Source organism: Anarhichas minor, unplaced genomic scaffold, assembly GCF_050575085.1.
Source record: "Anarhichas minor isolate MPS153535 unplaced genomic scaffold, ASM5057508v1 ptg000027l, whole genome shotgun sequence".
NCBI classification, from domain to species: domain Eukaryota; kingdom Metazoa; phylum Chordata; class Actinopteri; order Perciformes; family Anarhichadidae; genus Anarhichas; species Anarhichas minor.
Genome location: NW_027466473.1, coordinates 22904692 through 22929950, shown reverse-complemented (window position 1 = coordinate 22929950; position 25259 = coordinate 22904692). Strand labels below are relative to the sequence as shown.

Genomic DNA, 25259 nt, shown 5'->3' with positions numbered 1-25259 from the left:
ACCATGCGAGGGGCATATTTTTGTTCCATAAGGTGATCATTTTTGCTTTATTTGGAAGGATAAATATCACATTTCCGGTAGTTCTTTGGTAACTTGACGTAACTAGCCGATGGGCTACAGCATGTTGCAGGTTGCACAATGCCCACTGGATTCTCTCTATACATCCATGGTTGGTGTTCATGGAGAAACGGTGGACCTTTAAACAAGTAGCAGGAGGTATCTACCGCCATCTGCTGAAGTGGAGCACTTCACATAATAAGAGAGCACCCACAATGGATGAACTAGTCAATGAACTTCTACCACCTGACTGCATATCTGTAATATGTAAAAAGAAACAAAATTAAAAAGTTTTTATTTTAATTTATTTTAATTTATTATTTTATTTATTTATTTTTATTTATTTATTTATTTTGCTTATGTATATTTATTTTTTGTTGTTTTTAAATTTATAAATAACATTATTATTGTGTTTACATTATTTGATAAAAGGTGTGGCATGTAAAGGGCACATTAATCCATGAGTGAATCATCATTTTAATTTATTTTAATTTATTATTTTATTTATTTATTTTTATTTATTTATTTATTTTGCTTATGTATATTTATTTTTTGTTGTTTTTAAATTTATAAATAACATTATTATTGTGTTTACATTATAACTTCATAAAATCATGTGTTACACACTCCGGTCCAGTAGGGGGCTGCATGCACTTTAAACGTTGGTTTAAACTGAAAAGAAGAATAAGCCCAGTTTCGTGCGCACGTCGTACGTAAATAACGATAAAAAGGCGGCGCTGCGACGCTTCACCACTACGCAGTGCGGGTGCACGGAGGAGATGTCGGAGAGGAGGAGGATCCAGATACAATATTATTGACGTTATTTATTCCCGGGACTGTTTACGCGAGAAGATATTTCTCATCACTGGCAGCAGCGAGCTAATAAAGCAAAGGATGGGAAGGAGGACTCGCGGTGCTTCTCACGCTGAAAGTCTGGTCGTCTCCACCGAACACCGACTCTTGCTCTTCAGCTGTATTATTATCAGGAGGAACTAGCTTTTGCTAGCAAGCGTTAGCAACGTTATAGCTTGCTAGCAAAAAAAACAAAAACCTGCTGCCTTTATTATTGTGGCCTCGCGACGAACCTCCCAGCGTCGAGAAAATGGTGAGAACCGTGTTGTTGTTGTTTACGTGTTGTTTTCATTACGTTTAACGTTAAGCCAGCTATTTTTTTGGGCAATGTTGACAGTTTTGATCCCGTGTCACATTGTTGTCACAGGTAGCTAGCTTATCGAGCTGTACGGTTGACAGCTCGGGTCACCTGGCTGCGGAGGAAGCTAAAAACACGGTTATCCTGTTTAATTACACGTCCTTACTTTATACAACGTGAAATACAACCTCTATGGAACAGTTGGCTGATTAAATGAACGTTATTTAACATTCTGTTTCCGAAGATGTCAACTTCTGAATTCTTACTAAAAATGGATATATCCATCTAACTATGTTCAGATGAGCTGCAACGTCGGGACATTTTTCTCGCTACAGCAGCATTTATGGTACAGGTAAATAAAATAAGAGTAAAAATATTAAATGTCAAATGCACAATATATACAACATGATGTCACAAGTAGAGCTAGCTTTGCTTTGTGTACTGGACGAGCAGGCAGCTGTACTGAGAATGATTGTGAATGATCCGCATTAACAGTTATGGTACTTCTTTTACGCTTTAATTAAAACTTAAAACACAAGTCAAACTATCTAACTGTGGCCAGAGTGGAACGAGTTGATGACAAAGTACTGTGGTTTGTAAAACATTTGATATAACGTATAACACCCCGTCTTAAGTTAAGATTCAAGATGTATAGATGTATTCAATAAATATATATATCAAATACAGTGAATATAACAAAATAAAAATGCTCAGTATTTGGTGTGTAATAGATTGTAAGTGTAAAATAGTTAGCGTTTACAGTAAAAGACTATCACTTAACATGCAATACTCTTCACAGTTGATAATTAAACTGCAGTTTGAATATCGGTGCTGCAGAGATGTCAGTTTAAAACCTTAATCTAAACCATCAATGCCATTTCCTCCACAGTTGGAAGATGCAAAGTAACCGTCGCAGCAGCAAACTCACTAGTTCCTCACATCCTGAACCAGAGATGCTTGTTTATTCTCGAGCAGTAACAGGATCTACCTGTCTGAACAAGTGTTGTGTTAGAGACACACAGCCATGGTGAATGGACTGTACTTGTGTAGCGACCGCTCAAAGCCATCAGATATAAACTTTGATTCAAACTTAACTACCTTTTTATTTTTTTGCCTGATTTTAAACCCTAAAACAAATGTCCTTTGACTGCTACACACCCGTCACCACATTTATTTTGACCTGAGTTTTGAGAGTTTATGGCCAGGCAGTTATTATCCACCGTTCAGGTAAGATCTGTGGAGGCGAAGGTAAATTATAACGTTGTCAGGATGTGTTCAAATGTAGTTTTGGTGAGAAACTTGAATAAATCCAGTAGTTTGAAGGAGATGTTTTCACAGCAACATAAAATGGGTGAATTCAGACCTGTAACAGTAGCTCTGTGCAGTTAATAAAACATCATTAAAACTACTAATGCCAGGATTTAATGGATTGTTTTAATGCAAACACCCACTGTAGATGACAATAACAAAGTAAAAGGATAAAAGTTAAAACTTTGGTTTGTACTGACTTCAGAGCGTGTAGACCAGCTGCTATAAGAAAACAAAATCTGTACTGGCCGATAATGATCACCAATGATGGTCAATGGATCAGGCTTTTCTAAAGGTTTTTTGCTCCGATCCGTGATCCGTGTCTCAAAGCTGCGCTCTGAACCGTGTGTTTTATGATCCGTTGCACCCATAAAAGATAATGAATCATTTAAAGTGTCTGTGCTGAGGCTAATTATTTACCCCTGCTTTTAGAAAATCCCCTGTGATGCACGAGGTCATTGCTCAAATGTTGGCACGTTGTGTATTCGCAGGTGTACCTGTTAAATCCTATAGAGAACCTGAGAAGCTACATCAACAACCGTCCACCGCTGGTCCTTTTTATGATCAGCGTCAGTGCAGTGGCCATCGCCTTCCTGACCATCGGTTATTTCTTCAAGATTAAGGAGATCAAGTCTCCAGAGTTGACAGAGGTGAGTTCTTTAAAGGAGAGGAAATTAAATAGTTTGCTCCGTTAAGAATCTCTCAGGTACCCGAAACATGTGGTCACTGCTGAGGCCAAGTGTCAGTTCACGACCTTTGTGGCCGGCTTCATGCCACAACGATGCATTTGCCCAACATTGTGCAGAAACACAAAGACCTATTCAACCTTTTCAAGTCTCACCTAGCTCAGTCTGTGCGGCTGTAGAAGCTTGTTTTATTATACGAATTAAGGAATCCAGGTTTTCTTGATGTACTGCGCAAGCTATACAGTACATCAGACCCCCCCCCCCCCCCCCCCCTTTCCACCTGGCTCTAATACACACATGACTGACAACAAAAAAATTACATTAAAACCAGTCAAAGTGTGAATAAAGTGTGCTGTTGTGCATTGGTATCCTAAGAAGCATCAGGGATATTGGTGCCTGCGAAGAGATCAAAAGACGATTCTCACCGCAGCCTGTTCAACCTGCTCAAGAAGCATGTAGGTTATAGGGAGTATCATACTTTGATGGTTTGTAAAGTGGATATGGAAACAGTAAGTTAAGATATAATCTGCCAGTTCATAACTAGGTTAACGTAAGTTCTGTGCATGGCAAAATGACTACATTGACAGTCAGGTAATGGATGTTTGGTTGATCCCAACATATTGTCCCATCCCTCAGGACTGGAACACCTTTCTGCTGCGCTTCAATGAGCTGGACCTTTGTGTGTCGGAGAACGAGACGATAAAGCACGGTCTGAACGAGTCGACCACGCCAGAGAGCATGGTGGTGACCAGCGGCCAGGCTCGCTCCAGCACCCAGGTTCCCCTCCTGCTGGACGACTCGGGTGCCATCAACATCTCGGTCCCCATCACCCTCACGCTGGACCCCCAGCGCCCCTTTGGAGGCTACTCTCGCAACATCACCCACCTGTACGCCACAGTGCTGGGGCAGCAAGTCGGCCTATCCGGTAGGTTCTCTTTCTTCTCGTTTTGTATTTGCCCTGAAGTCAGTGTTCAGAATTAAACAGTTTGTGTAGCAAAGGAAATCAGGTGGGGCGGAGAAGATTAGCAGAGATGTATTGGAAAATCAATACAAGGATCAGAGATGCAACTACATCAAACTAATGTGCTTCCATGCTCAGTGTACGTGTGTATTGACAAATAGTAAAAACAGATATTCAGATATGAAAATTAATATTTGATTGAGGAAAAACAAAAGCGCCGCGACTCTGCACCGCATGACAGGAGTTCAATAAAGTCACTTTCATCGATTTGAAAATGAAATTTAATGCTGCATCAAGCTAAGTGAAGAGTAGTTTAACAACAGCCGTACTTGCAGCTTTGTGCACGAGATCAGACTCGAGATGGGTTAGCCCCCTTTTAAACAGCAAGGAGGAAACCTGCAGGTGATCTTCCTCCGGCAGGCTGCCACCGAATTCAGGTTTTTAGAGTTAAATGAGGAGGTATTGACACATAACTCCTCATTTCTACTTCACCAATCAGCCGATGCTTGTTCATTGCGGCGCTTTCTGAGCGCACGACAGGAATTAAACGGTAACAAAGCGTCTGATAAAAGTTCAGCGCTCATTTGTGATCACACCTCTTTAACAGCCTTCCACTTCCTGAAACATTTCCCACAAGAAGGGGGAGGGCATTCCAGCTCCAAACACAGAAACTGCTCCTCGGCTTTTCACGGGGATTTGGAGTAGCCAGCTAGTCGGGGTCGGGGGGGCATGGACCCCCTGGAGTATTGGTTTGTTTCTGTCCTTCATATTCTCTGATCGTGATAAGAAACATTTAGTGGATTATTGTAAAGGACAGTTAGGCTTCTATCTTATTTTAGCTCACGGTCTGTAAAAAGCTATTATTTTAAAAAGAAACTCCTTTTCCTGACTGATCAGAACTGTTGTAATTAAGGGTCTTTATTTATTTATTGGCACCCTCACTGTAAGGTTTATCAAGACATTCCACAATGATGGTTACTGTTTTGTTTTGCTAAGAAACATAAATGTGCACTTATTTCACTGAAATACGCAACCTTTATTCTGACAACATTGCCTGTTTTAGTTTGTGCTTGCAATGCGTCTGGCTGCAAAAAGCACAATGTAAACAAAGACAATGAATTAACGGTAAGTTCATAAACGTCTGTTTATGGAAAATTCAACGCTTTCAGGGGACTTTTTAAATGCTTCCTGCTAAATCATCAAGTTACTGCCACCGGTGTTTTGGCCCGTCTAATGAGAGGATGTCCCGTCTGTGTTTTGTCATCAAAATGGCCCCTTCCCCACTTCCTTCCTACCGCTCTACTTCTGTCGCCCTTGCTCGGACCAAACTCCACCTTCGTAGTGATCTCAAGTACACTTCTGTAACGTTCCGTAACTGCATCTTGCCCGGTTACTAAATCTGTCCAGACATGTAAAGACCTGGTAAAGTACTCACCCGGTGAAAACAACACCAGCTGATGATCTCACCCCTTTGCGGATCGATGTCTTGGTGCTTTCACTGAATGTGAAATACTTTATGTACTGAATTTCCCTAAAGACAATCTCTCCATTGTTTCAGGCCCTTGTTTGTCTGTCACTTTATGGGGCTATTGGCTCGGCAACGGGATCAGCTGTTTGCCAACAACATGCGCTTGTCTTAAATTTTAAACCCACTCGACTGGATGAGCAAAGTCAATAAGGAGCGACGCAAATGCAGTGTTACATTGAGCAAGTAGTCCTCTGCATAGAGCTCCCAACGGAGAAGAGAGAACCTAGGAAACGTCCGCTTCTTCTTTCATAAGAGTCTTGCAAAATTGATAAATCGTTTTAAAAAGTCCTCAATTATAGTGTATATTATTGATAACATAATTAGAGTTGTATTAAATATAACTGTATGAATATGTACACTTATTTTGTTGATTAGACCTGTATATACTGTATATTAGAGATTATTTTTGATATTTGGGATTGTTTTTTGTATAAATGATCATTTTTACAATTTTAAAATAATCTAATCTTAAGAATTATGCTTTTCTAACATTTAAAATATTTTGAATATAAAGTCTATAGAATCCTTTATGTTGGCAGTAAATCAATAGATCCTATTTATTTCAAAAAACAATTGACATGACATTGTACACATGTGGGATAAGAGTCAACGGTGTTTTTGCTTAGATTTGATGGAACTACTTTTCCATCTAATTAGCCTTCAGATCAATTTGACACAAATTCCATTTTGTGATCTTTTACACGAGGACTAGAACGGCTCAAACTGCCACGTCCTCGTCAGTTTGACTTTGCTTGTGAGACTCATTGTCTATATTTGTCCCCCTTTGGATACGCAATCATGTTGACACAACCACTTCATTACTTAGTCACACCGAGGAGTGTTTGACTGATGATCCTCCAATTCCCTTTGCAGTTTGATAAATATTGCATAAGCCTACAAAATCATGGAGGTAGCTTGGTCCGGCATCAGAAACTGCTGCTGTGGCTCTCCCTGGTTTCCTGCTGTGGGAGTTGTCTGCGTGCTGTTGAGCCTGTTCTACGCTGAACTTGTCGGAGCTAAAAGGCCACCTTCTTTAGGCCTTTATGTTGCTTTAGTCTGCTCGTGGCTGGCAATTATTCCCACGTCAACATAACAATAAAGGGAAGGTGGATATGCAAGTAAGAGGCCTGTGAATTGTGCTCATTGGTGAGGTTTCTTTGAAATACACCGCTGCCTAAAAACAACTTGGAATGAGGAAAAACTGACTTTCTGTCATCGCGTTAATCTGAAAAGCTCACATTGTTTTTTTGTTTTTTGTGCGTAGGCCGGGAAGCCCATGAAGAAATAAACATCACTTTCACCCTGCCTGTATCCTGGAACTCAGACGAGTGTGTGCTGCACGGCCACTGCGAGCAGGTGGTGTTCAGCACTTGCATGACCATCACGGCGGCCAGCAATATCTTCCCAGTCACAGTGTGAGTTGGACGGCCTCCCTGACTCTCAGGGACACGCTGTATATCTCTGCCTAGAGCTGAGTGAGACCGACACAATGAAAGACTCCAGAAGTTATTGACTCAATACCTTCATAACTTTTCTGATTATATTTTGAGGAGAACTATTAGTGCTTCCTGACAATGTCTCTGAGAAAACAACATCTCTACAGTTTAGTCTTGGAGCTCAAATCCATGACAGACTTTTAATAGCATATTTTATATTCTTGTCATGGTGGAGTGGTTCTTAAGATGGTTGGATTTGCTGTGTGCACCACTCTGCTGTCTGATTGCTTTATTTGTTAGCACACACATTGATGAATTGTTCAGCTTTCATTCAATTTCATGTCGATCTGCTGGACTTGTTTTCTTTGGGGTCAGTCAGATAGCAGTTCAACACGGTGCTTGTTTTTTGCTGCTTGTATTATATAACCAAGGAGAGTTGCATTTCCAAGCTTCTTATTTGAAGATGGCCGCCATCAGCTGGAATGATAATGTTGTAAACAATACGTGTTCATTTAATGAGTTGGCCAAATCTCATCTGTTGTCTGGTAATGTTAAACTTGCTTCGCTAGCTGGTGTCTAACTATAAATACAGTTTATATTCTAGCTCTGTTAGCAGCGAGCGAGGTAGCCTCATTTGTGACAATCTTGTTTTCTGAAAAATAATGGCGGTCATGGACATATATCGTACAATAAGTCGATAATGTAAAAAGGATGGGTCATGGACTTATCGTACAATAAGTCGATAACGTAAAAATAATGGCGGTCATGGACATATCGTACAATAAATCTATGACCTAAATCGTACAATAAGTCGAAAACTTTAAAAGGATGGACGTCATGGACATATCGTACAATAAGTAGATAATAATGGAGGTCATGGACATATATCGTACAATAAGTCGATAACGTAAAAATAAGAGGTCATGGACATATCGTACAATAAGTCGATAAGATAAAAAGGATGGAGGTCATGGACATATCGTACGATAAGTCGATAAGATAAAAAGGATGGAGGTCATGGACATATCGTACGATAAGTCAATAACATAAAAGGGATGGAGGTCACGGACATGCATGCATCGTACAACCACTTTGAGTCTCTCATTGTATTTCACAACATCTCATTCAAACAGGAAGTATTATGGGGTATTGGTCGTTAGACTCCTCTTGGAGCCCAAAGGCAAACTGCACAATGGGGAAAAATATTAACTATAAAAGTGTTAATAATTAACTATAAATCTTTTTCCCTGTTGACATAATGTGAACACTTCCGTGACAGCAGTCATCTATCTTTGTTTTGGTTTGTAGGCAGCCGCCTCACTGCGTGCCAGAGACGTACACCAACGCCACATCTTGGTACAAGGTGTTCACCACAGTCCGCGACTCGGACACCAAGTACAGTCAGGACTACAACCCCTTCTGGTGTTACAAAGGAGCCATCGGCAAGTTGTACCACGCACTCAACCCAAAGCTTACGGTCATCGTCCCCGATGTGAGTCTCCACCTCGGCAAACATTATTCAGACTTAGTTTTTAATTAAAGAGTTCCTGGTTTACGTGTCGATTGTTGTTTTTGATAAGAGGAAACCTGCCGTTTCCGAGCTGATCGTCCACCACCGTACGATCAGTCTAATACTCCCGATTCTTTTTGCCGGTCAGAACATTTGAAACAACTAACTAAATCAGATATTTATTATATTGTAATTAATTTCCATAAACGCTGCTCAGTTATCACAGTGACCGGCTCCTCTGCTACAGCACGGCGCTAAACGGCTAACGTTAACGGAGGTTGCGTTGACTTGCATTATGATGCGTTCACGGTCTACTCAGTAAAAAGAGAATGAATCCAGTAGTTTGAAGGACATTTTTTCACAGCAATATAAAATAGATATTAGAGATGAATTATGACCAATTTAACTTCCTAGCTCTAAGCAGCTTATAATACATAAGATACAATATTTTATTTCCTTATCATTTGAATTGTGTTTTTATTTAGAGAACTACATTAAATGACAATAACAAAGTAGAAGGATAACATTTAGAATTTGCTGTCAATTCTATTTTTTTAACATTTACTTCAATGTAATTACTACTTGAGCTGAACAGATCCGACGCCAGATTATTAGTGTATGCTGTTGTATTTAACACCCTCACATTACACATGTTGTAGTTATAAAGTCGTTGCATGCAGCGCAAAACAGGAAAATCCCCAAAATAACAGAATGATTGTGTAATGGGATTACTCAGATGATTGTAGGATCACTCACTCACCCCTTTTATAAAAACACAGTAAATGTGACCGAACCGTTTAGTCGTCGTTCTATACGGACGGCGGTAGATTGTTCCAGGATTACACTGATCCTGAACGGTTCCAGAGAGTCTGGAAACTATTCGATATCTGCTGTGCTGCAGGTACCTCATCCCAGCAGCGATGCTGTGTGAGCTTCAGATCGATGTTCCAGTTTCATTCCCAAATTAAAATGTCTGGAAATGCTTTAATTCTAGCCAGGATTTTATTTCTTTACTCTTCAGGCTTATTACACAATTAAAAGTAGTCTTTAATGTATTTGGCATTAAAACCTCTTTAAAAGTCTCCATCAACTTGCATCAAGTTATTTTTAACAGACTCCTAGTGATGTCATGAAGTTAGACCCTAACCTGCAGTAACTGTGAAATCTGTCTTCTCGCCTCTCCCTCCCCAGGATGACCGTTCCCTCATCAACCTGCACCTGATGCACACGAGCTACTTCCTGTTCGTCATGGTCATCACGATGTTCTGCTACGCCGTCATCAAGGGGCGGCCCGGCAAAGTGCGGCAAAGCAACCCCGACATGTGTCCCGAGAAGGTACAGCAGACACCGGCAGTGCTATATGACGAGAACAGGTAGCTTCAGCAACGCATTTAATGACCGGTGATCGGTTTTACAGACATGATCCAATCACACTGTTTCTCTGATAACTGTCCACAGTACAGGCACGTCTGTGTGGAATTATTGTTGATTGAATTCCATGTTTCTATTGTTGTGTTGCTCTGAACGATTGATTTACTGCATTAACCCTCTGAACCCCAGAACACACCGGCGGGATTGAAAAGCATGTTTTCTTTAAACAATCTACAAAACTGCACCGTTTAGCCAGAAGCTGTAAAAACCGTCATTGCCAGATTTTCATCTTTCCGACGGTCCTTGAACACATCGTGTCTGACGAGTGCTTCCATTCAAATTATTTCATCAGAAACATTTTACTCTACATGGCTCATTTAAAATCTTTCCCCAAATAAACGGTTTGCTTTAAACAGATTGTGTAAAGAACATTGTGAGCTCCTCAGCCCAACTATGAAGCCATGACTGATTAGTCTGAGACCAACAGTCATGTGACAACAATCTGGTGAAACTTGGACTGAACTTCAGGCTGCTGAACACGTAAATAGTTCAATCTGTATGCACACGGAGCCGCCATTTTTCTTTCCAACATTGGTAACACTTTTCGACATGTTTGAGTTCTCTCTACTTCTAGTCATGATTGTTCTGGTTCCATTGGAGGAGCAGGACTTTTCCATTACAGTGGAAATCACGGCCACAGAGAGGAGAACGTGACCGCAGCAGAGTCTGCTCGGGGTTCCGAGGGTTAAGTCATTATTCCCCCGTCGTGAGTTTGTAAGCGGCACTAAAACCCACTTTCTTGTGTTGCAGGTGGCGCTGTCAGAGGGTTAAAAAGGCTTCGGAGAGTTACAGAACGTATCTGTAACACGGACAAACGCAAAAGAAATCTAAATAAACATACCAGTTGCCTAGTGAACCCTGGAAATACAATAAGGGACACAAAAGCTCTGTGAATGCATTACTCTTGCAATGTTGGGTTTTTCCAACCAAAGATATACAAGTGCCTGTATCTGTCGTGTACATATCTGTAGGAACTCTGATTTTTCTTTTCTTTATTCTCATTATCTTTGGCCGGACCCGAGAACCACGCAGCCATGTCTCCAGCATCACTCGCTCTCATTCACCGAGCACGATGGAAAGAAACGCAGGCGACGTGAACGCTGCGTTTATCACAGATCTGTTGTGTTTCCGCTGTCGATGTTTGGAGATCTCAAAATGTACTTTCACCTCCTACGCTGAGAAACGCAATGTGTAGTCACTTTAAATCTGTTTAAGTGAACAGAAAAAAAAAACTCACTGATGTAATCTTCACACGCACGTTAACAGGAGAGAGAATTCATTTAGCACTTTTCTCTGCATCCAGACCCGACCGTGTCGTCAGAAGTCTGATCAGAATTTAGACATAACGCTAAAATAAAGTGTTCAAAAGTTCATTTAATTGAACTTTCAATTATATTTGATTAGCAATTATGTTTCCTGTGTGTCTGCAATGTTAATAAACAAAGTCAAACATTGAATGATTAATATATGAAGAGCTGGTAAAGTGAATGTTCTGTTATCAGTAACTGAGCTGTGGAGCTTCCTGTGGTCTCTGTTGAAGATTGTTTTTTACTTTCTTTTTGAAAAGCTGTCACTTTAAAATATGATTTTCTGCCTTTTTGTTTTCCTGACTGTGTGGCTTCATCGCTCACCTGCCTCTCGTCTTCTGTTTTTTGTTGCCCGTCACGACTTAATGTTCCTCCCCCGGGTGAAGCGTTCTCTTGCCTTACCGTCGGTGGACGTGCTCGCGTGGAGATCGTCTCAACATGAACTCACCGCTCACTTCCTCCTCTTTTAGTTTCTTCCACGACGACGAGCCTGTGCTTTGAAATGAAAGCTTGTGATCTTTGTCCCGTTCATGTAAACTCATCACCAGGTGCACATGTTCAAGTGTTTGGCAGAGTTGATGCACCTTTGTTGTTTTGTGTTATTTGCTTCTGGGATTCTTTTAATTTTTTTTTTCACATGTAATCAGATAGTGAGATTTATAAACTGTTTCAGTTGGACTAAGCAAATATAATTATTTGTATAACCATGATAATATATTTATGATTAAATCATCTCATGTTTTTATTATTTTGTAGTACAGCATAAACATGTAAAAACTCACTCGGTGTGAGTTTGAGAAATGTTTGGATGAATGAGAGGCGGCTTTAGACTGTCCGGTATTTGAAACGGTTCATAGTGACTGGACCGGCCACAGACACAAAACAAGCGCACCTTCCCCCCCGACATGGTCCATCTACACATGGAATAGTTGTGACTCTGAACTGTAGCTTTAAGAATGAGATTCTCTTCCTCCGTCATATTCAGAGAGCACGGCTGACTGACAATCATTTATTCTAAATAACGCATATTAGATTCATGAAGTAAAGAAAGACACTAAAGAGCTCTGAGATTAAGATGCTGAGTCAACAACCGCTGGACACAAACCTAATCTGTTATCTAATTAATCCTGTCTTTGCTGAGAGACGACTGTGAAATCTAATCCGAGCGTTTTAAAGGAAAAGTAGAGAATAAATATCGGTCTAACTCCACCTTTAATATTTCTTATGTACCACTTCAATAGTAATTACTGATTTCTACTGAGCTCTGTGTTATTCTTTGGTTCCATGATTGACGTACCTGTTGAATGTACTTTTTTATAAGCAGCATAATCAGAATCTGAGATGCAAGAATTCCAAGTGATTTCACTTTTTTCCAGTTTTAGAACGGCTTTACTTGAATCGTGTTTCTGTTCGAGTGGTTTTCACAGATTTGATCCGTTTGTGGCCAGAAAGGAAACTCTCGTCCCGTTATTGTATCAGACACGTCGTGTGGTTTGTGCTCATGAATGAGTGGACGGTGTTGGGTTGTGATACCTTCTCTTGGTGTTTTAGTTCTGTATTGAATGACAAGTCTTCCTGGTTTAGATGTGCATCATATGTGAGCATGTTTCTGCTGTCATCACCATCTTCTCTGCTCTCACGGCGGGATTGTTTTGGGGGGGGGGGGATCTGGCACCTGTTATTGGGCGGCTGGTGTGTTGGATGGGAAGTGGGCGGGGTTTGTCAGTCTGTATGCGAGTGATGGGAAGTTTAAGATGTGAATGAGGAATGCCCTTTTATTGCCAAACCCCTCACAGTTAGACCTTCATTTACCCGCTTGGTCCATCCCTCCCTGTCCCTTCACGTCTTTGGTTAGAAGTGCATCTCTATAATTGCAAAAATAAATAAATAAAGGCCTTAACATTATACAGTTTCATTTAAGTTCACATATCACATATTGTAAAACACGACGCTTCGTCACACGTGAGCTGCAGGAGGCTCACATTACATATAAGGAGCAGATGCTAGCTGTACTATATCAGTAAGGACTGGAGTACAAGCAGAGGGAGCCGTCCTCTCCTCGAGTCTCTGACGTACTGCTGCCACTTCACCCCGGCATCCTTTCTGTCACGTTCGCAGCGCTTACAGGCCAACTCTGTGCCTTCTGCACTATGGAGCTGCATCCTCCTCCCTGTACATACAGTAGAGTAGATAGGACCGTAGGTTTAGTGTGGCTAGGACGTCATTCACCCCCCCCTCTCCAGTGGAACTGCTGTAAATGAATTCAAGTTTAAATAAACCGTCTCTAAAAGTTCACTTTGTCCGTGACTCCTTTTGTCTCCGCCGCCCAGCGCGGCTTTTCGACGGGGAGATTAATGATCTGCCGGTGGAAGTGAATTGAACTAATTTGCTGGTGCTGGAAGTAAAATGTCATGGAAATATTAAAAACGCTGGAAGTCCAGGACTCAAGCCGTCTATGCAGGAGTTACAGAATAAGAAAGCTGATGTGCTTTGTTATTGGCAACCAGCAACCACTTTCTACCAAAGATGTCAGAGGAACAGCTCACAAACACATATTTTCCTTATGTTAAGCAAACTTTATGATATCTGACATCTGACATTTGTGCGATATAAATTTCTGAATTTAAAAACTGAAGCATCTTCTTAAAGATTTCAAAAAGATTTAGGACCAGTTTGCAGGTTGTGGTGAGAAGAACTGATTAAAGTTCCTCTCACACTAAAGTCTTTGTCAGTGAGATTCAAAGGGCGGAATCACCGAGCAGGCCTCGGTGAACAAAGGTCAACGTAGCCCAAGAGATCCAAAACCAACCGCTCTGCCCGGTGGAAGCTCCTCAACGGGTCGGAAACCGGATGGAGGAGAATGTTGGAGCAGAACCGGAGCTGCTGCTCTGAAAGCATCACCGCAATGGCTTCCAATAGTGCCAGAAAAGAATACTTCTCCATTGAAGAAACTATGTAGAGAATGTTAATCCCAGCACCAGGCTGAAATAACCCCACTGGCCCCGGGGCCCAAAAAGGTGAGGCGGCCACTCGTCCAGAGCCTCGGAACCTCTGTTTGAAGTTACTGCTAATATTTCTTGTTTAAAAGTCCCAAAGAGATTTACAACTACAAAACCAAGACGCAAAAAATCTTCAAAAGAGATGCAAAATAACCAAGAAAAGATACAAAACGACCACTAAACCTCTACAACGAGATGCAAAACGACCACATACAGACGCTTAACGGCTACAAAGAGACGTAAAATGACCTAAACAAGACACAAAACAACCACAAAGAGACAGAATTACGACAAAAAGATGTGCCTTTGAATCTGTGGCCCTGGTTCTGATGCAGCAGAGATAGGGGCCCTTTACATGTCTGTCTATGGCTGTACTTGGTGCTTAATATAAGCATGCTAACCCGCTGAACTACGGTGTGTTATTCTATGTTTTGGACAGCTACCGGCTTCTATTCATGTCACGCTGCCATTAGAAAACCTGCTGCTCACCTCCAGTCTGCTGCGTTAAGCTTTGGGGAGGTCGTGCTGCTCTGAACGTGTCGCTCCTCCTCCTCTGAACTTTCATCCAGGAGCTGGCAGAGACAACAAACATCACTTAAGTGCAGCGTACCAGAACACTCTGTTTGATTAACTCCCTACACATCTGTGAGCCGTTGAAAGAAAGATGTCTGTCGTCAGTAGGAACAAAGACAATACCAGACTCTTCAAATCGTGACACAATCTTTTGACTTGTTCTGTTCATGACCAACTGTAAACATCAGAGGTGTGAAGTAAAGTGTCATTAAGACACCCGACTACAAGTCAACCCCATAGCAGTGCAGACAACGCAGTGTGTTTGTGTACAGAGAGGGAGGAGGTGGAGACAAAGTAGACAGTGAGGAGGACATTTGGACGCTGTCATCGGTTTGCTTCTAATGCTGGACCAAGAGTGACTAAGAGTGGTCGGTGAAAGCCAACGGCTGTCAGTAGCCCTTGAATGTTAGTATTTTAAATCTCCATGTGGCTCAGAAATGTGTTGTGAAAGCCAGCAGGCATGGAGTGATTAATATTCAGAACCACATCCTGGTGGAAATTATCATAAATCCCACAAAGATAAGACGGAAAGCCTTTAAGCCAGAGACTCCAATATGTCCTCACAGTTCCTTCACTGAGAACCAGTAACAGTTGGGGGTGTAGTACACATAAGATAGTGCAGATAAGTGAGAAAGTACAATAGTTACCAACTATTGTATGTTGTATGGGCATGGATGGATTACTGCCAGAGCCTCTGTTTGAAGTTACTGCTAACATTTACTGTTGGGAAGTCACAAAGAGACAAAACTACAAAGAAGACACAAAACGAGACACAAAAACAACAAATTGATGCAAAACGAGACGCACAAAGAGACACAAAAACGACTACAAAGTAAAACAACCAAAAAGAGACACAAATGGAGACAGAAAACAACCACAAAGTTACACAAAACGACTTAAAAGAGATGCAAAACTACCTATAGGACACAGAAAACCACCAGAAAGAGACGCAAAACAACCACAAAGAGGTCGTCCCAGTCTCTCCCAATGCATCCCTCTTTTTAAAAGCACACATATGAGCCGAAGGTTTGGACACCAAACCCTCCCCCACTGTTCTCACTCATCAGAAACAAAGAAAAGGGCTGAACAGGCGGCTTAGATAATGAAATACCAAACAACTGAGGAAGTAAAGACGAGCCACACACACGACTCTCCACCGACTCCGTGTCGTTTACGCATTGGCATGAAAACATTGAACAAAAGCGATACGTGCAACAGGCAGCGAGACGAACCTGGTGGCACAGCCGGCCTTTTCCCAGCAGAACGACGGGGAAGCACGGGTGTAATCAATAACACTCACTGCTGGCGTCACGGCGGTCAGCGAATGGGACTTGATTAAGGAAGTTAGGCACACCTCTGCTTTTATGACGACAAAGTGTCTCTGCGACCTGCTGCTCTCAGTTAAGAGGGAAAAATAAATGAAGCGTCCTCAGTTCATTACTGACACTAAGACAATTATTTTTCTATTACAAGTTTTCAGAAATGTGTATGTTTAAATATGCAAATGAGGCTTTGTTTAATGGTAACTTTTGGTAAATTTAAGAGAAATCTACAGCTGCAAATAAACAAAGTGATAAAATAAATCTTCCCACTCGTCTGAGAGAAGACGTGGAATGTTCTGGAAGTGAAACAGCACAAGATCTCAGAATTGACCAGTGCATGAAAACCAGTGTTTTTGTCTGTGGTGCCTGTTGTGGAAGAAACATTTTAAAATATTTGAATCGAACCACCACCAACTGTAATCTTAATATTTAACATATTGTTAAAGGAATACCGCTCTAACGTGTCAATCAAAAATGAAAATGATGTCACGACAAATTCAGCTGTATTTCTTTAGATTTCACCAGTGTTCATATAGTGTTCAGAGGCCACTCTGTGGTGTACACTATAAATACACAGTATTCAATACATAATACTACTGTACTGGACATTTGATTTACTTAAAAATACTCTAAACTTTCTATGCTGGGTCTTTTCTGTGTGAACATGTGTTAATCTCTTCTTCGGTAACCAGGAGATCCACTCATATGTAGTATGAAAGTAGAGGCATGAAGACACCGCAGCTACTGAAGAGCAGGTGTGCCAGCTGATCGGGTCACTGCCTTCCACACTCAAATATTTAGTTCATTTCTTTTTTCCAGGATCACGGGGAGCATGAGCTCGTTGTCACAGATTCACCGCGCCCCCCCCCCCCCCCCCCTGGATAATAGAAATGAATTTATTTGCTGAAGCAGAATCTTTGGGTAGTGACCACCAGAGGGCAGAGTCAGCAGACATATGAGAGACATGCTTACTGTGGCTTCAGGTCTTCAGCTTCCTCTTTTAAATGCTAATCAATGTCCTGATTAGAATAATCTACATGTAAATATTCCATCCATATCATCTTCCCACTTCAAAACTGCCCTGTCTTTGTTATTTTAGTTTTGTTTTTAGTTTATTTTGTATTCTGTATCATCTAATTATTTATTAAAAGGGCCACAAAGAGATGCAAAACGACGACAATGAGGCAGAAAAGAACCAAACATGTGACTCTGCGGCTCTTGTTCTTGTGTGGGCGGGGTGGGGGCCCTTTACATGTTGGTGCACAGGAGACCCATTCTCTCATAATCCGTCCATGTGTCAGTCAACCATAACATCCCTCTCCAACAACGACCCTTTTGAATCACACATATGAGCAAAGAAGTCCGATCCAAAACACAACCAGACCTCAAGTCAAAAACACAAACTACTGTATTTAACACAGGGCCTGTTGCCTTTCAGCGGACACATTGACACACTCAGCTTGTCCCTGAAAGACATTTATTATGAAGCAAAGGAGTCCGAGCTCCATTGTTTGACATAATGTTGATCTAGTTTCCTGTCTGGGACTCGGGGAGAATTAAAATCTTGCAAAGAGAAGAAACCCAAAACTAAAGCTTCGAGGCCTTGATTTGGGTTCAGCACTCCGCACCATCTTGGCCATAACACCCATGGGTGCAGCTGGTTCCTGCCTACTTGTCTAATGGCACAAGCGGCCTTTCTGTCATTAGGGCAGTCCTACCTCCTACAGCCCTAAAGAGTTCATTTTGTGTTCCACAACTGTGCAGAGCCAACATCTGCAGGGCGTCAGTCAGGGCCATTATGAACATGCATACTGGTAAAGGTCACTCTTGCCCTCGACGCGCTCATTTAAACTGAATCCCTGAGTGATGGGAGGGGCCGAGCCTCCGAGGAGCGCTCGTTAGGAACATCATTAATCAGGTTTCTCCAGACACATGCAATTTCGCAGAGATTGTTGATCTTTTCTTTTTTATTATTTATGCTCCTGCTGTGAACAACCGTGTAAACAAAGACTGCTTTAGGACTCATTGTGTACAAAGCTGCTTGTTAGCGTGCAATAGACGGCTAACTGTTATTGAGCAGAGGGAAGGCAGCCGTCGAGGAGGACGGTGGAGTTAAGACAGACCAACACACATTTACTTCTCTCTCTCTCTCTCTCTCTCTCTCTCTCTCTCTGCAGATCTGTTCTTTTTCAGACGCTAATGATCAAGGATGTAGCAGCTCATCCACCAACAGATACAGACTGTCAGAGACACCAGAGTGCCTGGGCTGGGTGCATTATGGACCGATTATATTGGAAATGAAGCTCACAATGAAAATTAATGGGCTTGCAGAACAGGGAAGTCTGCTTGGGTTATTATTCATATTAATTATTCACTGAATGTGACCAAAGTCATTTCACGGGGAGAAATCTTTCTTGTTTTTGTCCTACAAACATTTCCTGTCTCGAGAAATGAAACCACAATATAATTCAAATTTAATAAAACGTTTTCGCCATCATTTCTATCAGTTATGATAGAAATATGCTGAAATTGTGGGAACAACACAGGTGTAAACGCTGTGCTGATGCCGTGAGCACAAACCAATAATCTGATGGGATGCACTTTGCCACATTAACAAAATAAGAACCTCTTCTGCTGCAGAACAAGCGCAGTGACCTTAGGCTGGCTACATGGGCATTTCTGTTGGGCACAAGTGGATTTTATTCCCCATTTGGTAATGACATGGTTCACATGGTTCAGTCATTGCTTAAAAGGAACACTTGAGGGGAGAGTGAGGCCTGATCCAGAGGGCTGTCCCGCTGTCAGATCGTCAAGTGCATTTGGGGGATTTCTTACCTTAAGTCCTCGTTCTGCAGGGAATAACCCACAATTCATAGCGTAGAGATGCTAAACAGGGGAGAAGCCGTAATCAAGGGCCTACACATGGGTGTTCAGCCTACCTTTACGAAGAAACGCTATATTAACAGTGATTTAAGATGGTGCATAAACAACACATGGAAAGGGTTAGGGTTCTTTATCAACCATGGCTTTGTATTTTTACTCAATGATGCAGTTTTGACAAAAATAAGTAAATTGATTATTTGATAGATTGCTCAGAGAAATCTACTGCTCAACGAAAAACCAAGGAGGATTATTGATTTTAGAAAAAAGGAGGAGAAGACACCCCCCCTGTCTACATCAGTGGAGGTGGAGCTAGTTAACAGCTTTACGTTCCTGGGAATCAAACACCCTGACATGGTCATCACACATCTCCACCTGGTGAAGAAAGCTCAGAAATGGCTGCATTTTTAAAGGAAACGTAAGAAGGCAAAATTCCTGTTCCAAGTTAACTTCTACAGAGGAGCAATAGAAAGCATGACTGCTGACTGGAACCATTACAAACTGGTATGTGATGTGTACAGCCCAGCGCAGGAGGGCTCTACAGCGGGTTACTAACACCGCCCAGAACATTCTTGGCACCCATCTACTGAGCATCAATGGTATTGGTGACAAGAGGTGCCTGCGTAGAGCCAAGAAGATATCAAAAGACAACCTGTTCACCCTGCTGCCGAGCCAGCAGACCTCAGAGCAGCTTCTTTCTTCTTCGCAGCTGCGAGACTCCTCAACTCATCCTCCACCCTCCACGTATAATATTGTTTTCGGTGTTTTTCTTATGTCGCCAAATGGGACTGAAATCTGCATTTTGTTGTGCAACCCTGTTGTACAATGACAATAAAATAACCTTGTAATCAGGGGCCGACCCTGTTGCAAAGTGTTGTCACATCCCTATTTATGGTTTTGCGAGTCCTTGCAGGCTCTCGCAAGCAAGCACTTACCAGGTGACGGCAATTCAAGTAAGACTAAAATATTGTTAAAGAATAGTTAATAAGAATGCCTGGTATCCTACATACAGCAGTTTATATACAGTTAATACAGAGCCGATCGTTAGCCGTACCTGAGACCTGCTGACGATGACCTGATGAAGAAGATCACTCTGTTCTTGGGAAACGGGACGTCTTCTCCTCTGTGACAAGAAAGGTTAAACCAGATGACATTATTAGCGTTGGCGGGAGAGGAAAATGTGTGTTTTGTTAATCCAATAAAGCTGCAATTCCAACAATTCTGTCCAGATTCTCAGTCGTCCGTAAACAGTAATCCTGTCACGTAAACAGGTTTATTACAAAGAATCCAGTTTGTTGAATCTCACAGTTTTGTCAATAATGTAATCATCGTGTGAATATAAATGCATAACTGAATGCAACTTTGTGAACGAAACGTTCAGTACAAAACTGTGAACGCCTCATTATTTCTAACAAAGACAACAGCTACAGTTCCAATGAGGTGATGACATGCCATCAGTATCCAAAGTGGAATTGCTTGGTGTGCATCATTACCAACAGAACATAACATGGTCACCAGGCTGTTTGTATTTCCAGAGACATAAACTTCAGAGGGGGAGTCCGGTGCCCTGGGTGGCACATTTATTCACATTTCAGGTGCTTCATATTGAAGCATTTGGACCTCGAGCACATTCGTTTCCTTTTGGGAGAGATCGGTGTGGGCGCTACATGATGAAGCTGTGAATGAGTTTCTCATATAAAAATGATGTTGAATTAATGACTCAGGTGTGCACACTGCCCAGCATGCATTGCATGTTTGCAAGAACAAGCATTGATTGGAGTTGACTGCAGGAATGAGTCCTAAAACCGTGAAATGAGTCAGCATTTTTGCACTTCCAGTTCCCTCGACATGAAGTCAATGTGTTATTGGTTAGACGTCTGAAATCAGGTCTGTGTTTAACACGAGCTGAAGAGATTTTAATGTTTTGTTCTCTGATATAAAATAGGTCAGTGAACGCCCCTCTGGTGAATTTAAAAGCTTTGAGTTGTCTTAATGAGACGACTAAATGTCCTCACTAGAACACTCGTCCTCCTTTAGCTGAGTGGTGGAGACGTGAAGTCATGTGACCGTGATGGAGTTCCTTTATAGACTAACGTTAGCTTTTTACTTTACACTTCAAACATCATAAAAGAGGAGTTCATCAGTGAAGATTATCTTGATGCACAAAACCTGTAATAATCATAAACGTTTGTTTGCTACAGAGATTATTTTCTGCAATAATCAGAAAGCCAATGGAAGAATCCCATCGGATTTCTGTCTCTGGAACCAGTGAGGCTTACGTCCTGCAGAACTCTACTCAGAAACTTTATTGTTTCTGTATTCTAAACTACTCCAACTTTGAGCAGAAAAGTACGATAAGAACACAATCTTTCCATGATTATAATGAACTCACCTCATGCTCACATATCGCAATCGTTGCTGAAAATGTCATCTCCTTATTCACATTAATCGGTCCACACTAAAGAGTACAGGGACGGTCAAACGGCTTCACGATTAATCGTGAAATAGTATTTGTGGAATCTACAGATGAGGAAGAGAGCGTTTACCATTTCATCTTTAAATCTCTTCTCGTGCCATGCCTCCAGTGACCACCGTGTGATGTATTGTGCTACGTAATCAGTACGCACACTGCTGAGTCCATCGCCGCCACTCAGACGCTGCTTTGCGGGCAGACAGCTAAGATCTGCAGCTTTCTAGTTATGAGTGTATTCATTAATCTGTATATATATATACACATATCTCATTACTGTTTGTTATTTCTTTCCACTGTCATCTTTCACTAAATATTGTCTTATTTGTGTCCTTGGGTGACTTGAAAGGCTCTTATAATTAAAATGTATTACTATTATTAATTCTATTAAGAGGTAATAACGTCTGATCTTTAAACCTTTATTGCAAAATGGAAAATCAATTAACTACCAGCTCTGCCAAAGAAGAATCTAAATGTGATTTTTAGGTTATTTTTCATCCTCACTCTACTCCTCCAAATTGTCACCGTGTTGATGTTGTTTGGCAAACAGCCGATGGGGTTCTTCAGTCTTTGTGTTTCCGTTGAAAGGGTTACCACTTGTGTTTCCTGTTGACTTGTCTCACTGCTTACTCGAGATAATTGCCTGTGAGTGGCCGGGCATTGAGAGAGGGCTACTCTGAATGCCCCAGAGTCCCACACTGCTATCTCTCAATGCATTGTTCACAGACAATGATGGCTTCACTGTTTCTCTCCACAGCACAGTATGTGTGCACACGAGCCCTTCATCCTCAAACTTGCAAACTTTTCCCATAATTACATTTTATGAAAGTGGGAATGATCCGTCTCTTGTTTGATGGCCACAATCAACTATCCATTACGGTCCTTGTAATAATCATTAATTAACAGTTAATAAGGCCATTATCAGTCCTTATAAAATGCTTATTAACATCATTATGTGTTAATAATAGCATTATAAACACATTTATTGTTAGATTATAAGACATTTATTACTTTATTTAGTTTTAATTTACTTATTTATAAAATAACAAATTCCAGTCTCGTTACCGTCGCTGACTTAAGATGAACTGGTGTGTAAAATAATGAATTGCCTCTCGTCTTTGGATTCAAAAGGGATTTTCCCGATTCGACACAAACTGATGAACTGGACCTGATGTTTCTCCGTTCATCAGAAGGACTTCTCCAGCCTCTAATGACAGGCAGGACATCCTCAGCATGAATCCTGAAGGTACGCCAGACCTCGTAGTGGAGGACATAATTCATAACACACAAAGTGTTTAGTGTAATCCTGTTTGTTTAGAATATATAGAAGAAAGCATGTAGGCAGCATAGATGAACAGAAAAAAAGAGCTCCACCTGCATCAGCTCAAACTGATAAAAACACCTATTTGCTCGGGTGACGCCTTTGCATTTTAATTTCACAAAGCTTTAACCTGTTGCTAACAGCTAACACAAGAGGGCGCTGCGTCATCTGCTCACTGCAGTTGTGTCTGTGAACAGGTGGAACGTGATGGCAGAGCTGCTGCAGGGGTTCGAGCTCTGGGTCTGCAAGGAGAGCCTCTCCTGAGAGACGGTGAGCCTCTTTGTTACGCAATGTGAGTAACAAGACAAGTGTTGAACACTTGCTAGTGTGTAGGGGGGGGACGGGGACATATTGTGAATATGAATAAATGACATTTTAAGTTGCAAATGGCAGCATTAGAAAACAGTGTACAGATTTGAAAGACAGCAGGTCCAGTAATCTTTGTAATTCTTGTGGATCTAGAGACACTGATGTTCGTCGAGAGGACAGGTGTCATTTTACATGAAAGGTCTCACCTGCACGTGCCGCTTTAACAAAACATCACTGTGTCGTGGTTGATTACAACGGTCTCAATGTCACCCTGCTCTGTTCACGCTCTGTGAGGATATTAAACCAGTGTGAAAAGGGTTGCAGATTTCCACCGACACCCACAAAGTGGCAACAGATGGAGAGCAGCTAAGAAACGTACGATAACATCAGGGCGCGTAAATGCACGGGGAAAAAAGGTCGGTGCATTTAAACAGACGTGTGTGCACCAATGAAAGGAGGAATGAAGCGTGTTCATTAGAATATGAAGTGAGTGGAAAAAAAGAAAAATGAGGGCGTGATGGCAGAGAAGTAAAGGGGGCAGGCAGGGGCGGCTTAGCCCTTTTGGAGCCCGAGAGGGGGATTTTGCCTCGATTGGCCCCGTTTTTTTTTGCATAAAAATGTAAGGAATCTAAACTCAAATCCTTCATTTGCATGTTTGCAGTTGAAAAGTTCTCAGTTACAAAAAAACAAAACATCCTGGACGAAGAATCACAATTCATTCACCAGAGGTAAACACAACACGCACGCATGAGTCCGTCACGGCGGATCCTCCCTCCCACCGACAGATGGATGGGGTTAATATCATAATTAAGCACCTTCGGGCCGACGGGTTCCTGTTTACCGCTCGGTTGCTAGGCAGTGACATCAGCTGATCCCTCCCTCCGTCCTCTCTAATCCCTCTCCCTCACATTCTCTCTCTCTCTCTCTCTCTCTCAGATAGGCGGCGCAGACGTGGGCAGAGTGTGGGGGTATAGGAAGAGGAGAGAGCGGGAGGGTAGGTAGTAGTGTGTGAGGCTGTCAGACAGCATGGTCTGGGTCTGAGGACAGCACTGGAAGACGCAGCAGCAGCAGCAGCCTCCAGATCTCCATGTAGACCGGTGTGGTGACGTCCACAGATCACCTGGACCTGTCCGCCCGTCATCACCCGCACAGGTCAACACCGGAGAAGCAACAGGAAGGAGGAGGAGGGGGGGTGGGTCTGGGTTTTTTTCCCAGTTTTTTGGGGGTTTGTGGAGTAGGCTCCGGGCTGGACCGCATGCATGACACAACGCAAAGGCGAGAAACCCACCATCAGCATCCAGGAGCACATGGCCATTGACGTGTGCCCTGGCCCCATCCAGCCCATCAAGCAGATCTCAGACTACTTCCCCCGTTACCCGCGGGGCCTCCCCCCAACTGCGCCCCACCAGGCGGGCCACGCCGGGCCCCTGAGCCCTGCCCTCTCCACCTCCACCTCGGCCACCGCCTCTGCCACCGCCGCCACAGAAAGTGACCGCCCCAATGAGGATAAACCGGACCGGGCTTGTGCCGGAGCCTCCGCCTCCTTACAGGCCACCAAGAGGGACGAGGAGCCCGACGTGGAGGGATACGACTCGGATGACTCCAGTGAGTGACGGTTACCCCTTCCAGTCGTCTCCATCCTCCTGTTGACTACGGTGCTTTCCAACATGTCTTCGTGTGTGTGTGTGTGTGTGTGTGTGTGTCTATCCCTTTTAGTTCTCCCTCTCCCTTTTCTTTTATTACTGCATCTCCATTTTTTTGCCACCGGTTGCCAGGCATCCCTCCAGCCGTGTGGCTTTGTGGCTTTATCTGTCACCTTTTCTTCTCTCTGCTCCACCGTCCATCTCTTTCTATCTCCCAAAAACCCACTGTGTGTGTGTGTGTGTGTTGTGTGTCTTTGTGCTGCAGCTAACTCTTTCCCTCTCAGTCTAACACACAGCCAACTGTTGCTGCTGCAAAGAATACAGCTCCCCCCTTCCTCCTCCTCCTCCTCCTCCTCTCGCCTCCAACT

At 42.3% G+C, this 25259-nt stretch overlaps 2 protein-coding genes across 3 annotated transcripts in view; both read left to right on the top strand.

The window, feature by feature from the left end:
* Nucleotides 1-795: 795 nt before the first annotated feature.
* Nucleotides 796-12106, top strand: tmem248 (transmembrane protein 248). Of its 2 annotated transcripts, none has more exons than XM_076101482.1 (7): nucleotides 796-1162; nucleotides 3007-3165; nucleotides 3838-4126; nucleotides 6955-7105; nucleotides 8435-8618; nucleotides 9828-9971; nucleotides 10818-12106. In XM_076101482.1, exons 1-7 carry the CDS (start codon nucleotides 1160-1162, stop codon nucleotides 10836-10838), a joined length of 951 nt encoding a protein of 316 aa, XP_075957597.1. In that variant the 5' UTR covers nucleotides 796-1159; the 3' UTR covers nucleotides 10839-12106. The 2 variants fall into 2 exon arrangements, with proteins under 2 accessions (XP_075957597.1, XP_075957596.1); XM_076101481.1 differs by having other exon boundaries at nucleotides 9828-10009.
* Nucleotides 12107-24507: 12401 nt separating this feature from the next.
* Nucleotides 24508-25259, top strand: part of doc2b (double C2-like domains, beta) — a 100360-nt gene continuing 99608 nt past the window's right edge. The window contains exon 1 of the mRNA XM_076102314.1: nucleotides 24508-24853. Within this exon, the coding sequence (XP_075958429.1) occupies nucleotides 24508-24853 (346 nt within the window). The remainder of the gene's footprint in view (nucleotides 24854-25259) is intronic.

What these genes read in the sequence shown, in the direction of transcription:
- tmem248 (XM_076101481.1), top strand. An exon ending in GCAGCAAGTCGGCCTATCCG is followed by an intron (nt 4,127 to 6,954) that starts GTAGGTTCTCTT and finishes TTTTGTGCGTAG; the next exon opens with GCCGGGAAGCCCATGAAGAA. An exon ending in GTGCTATATGACGAGAACAG is followed by an intron (nt 10,010 to 10,817) that starts GTAGCTTCAGCA and finishes CTTGTGTTGCAG; the next exon opens with GTGGCGCTGTCAGAGGGTTA.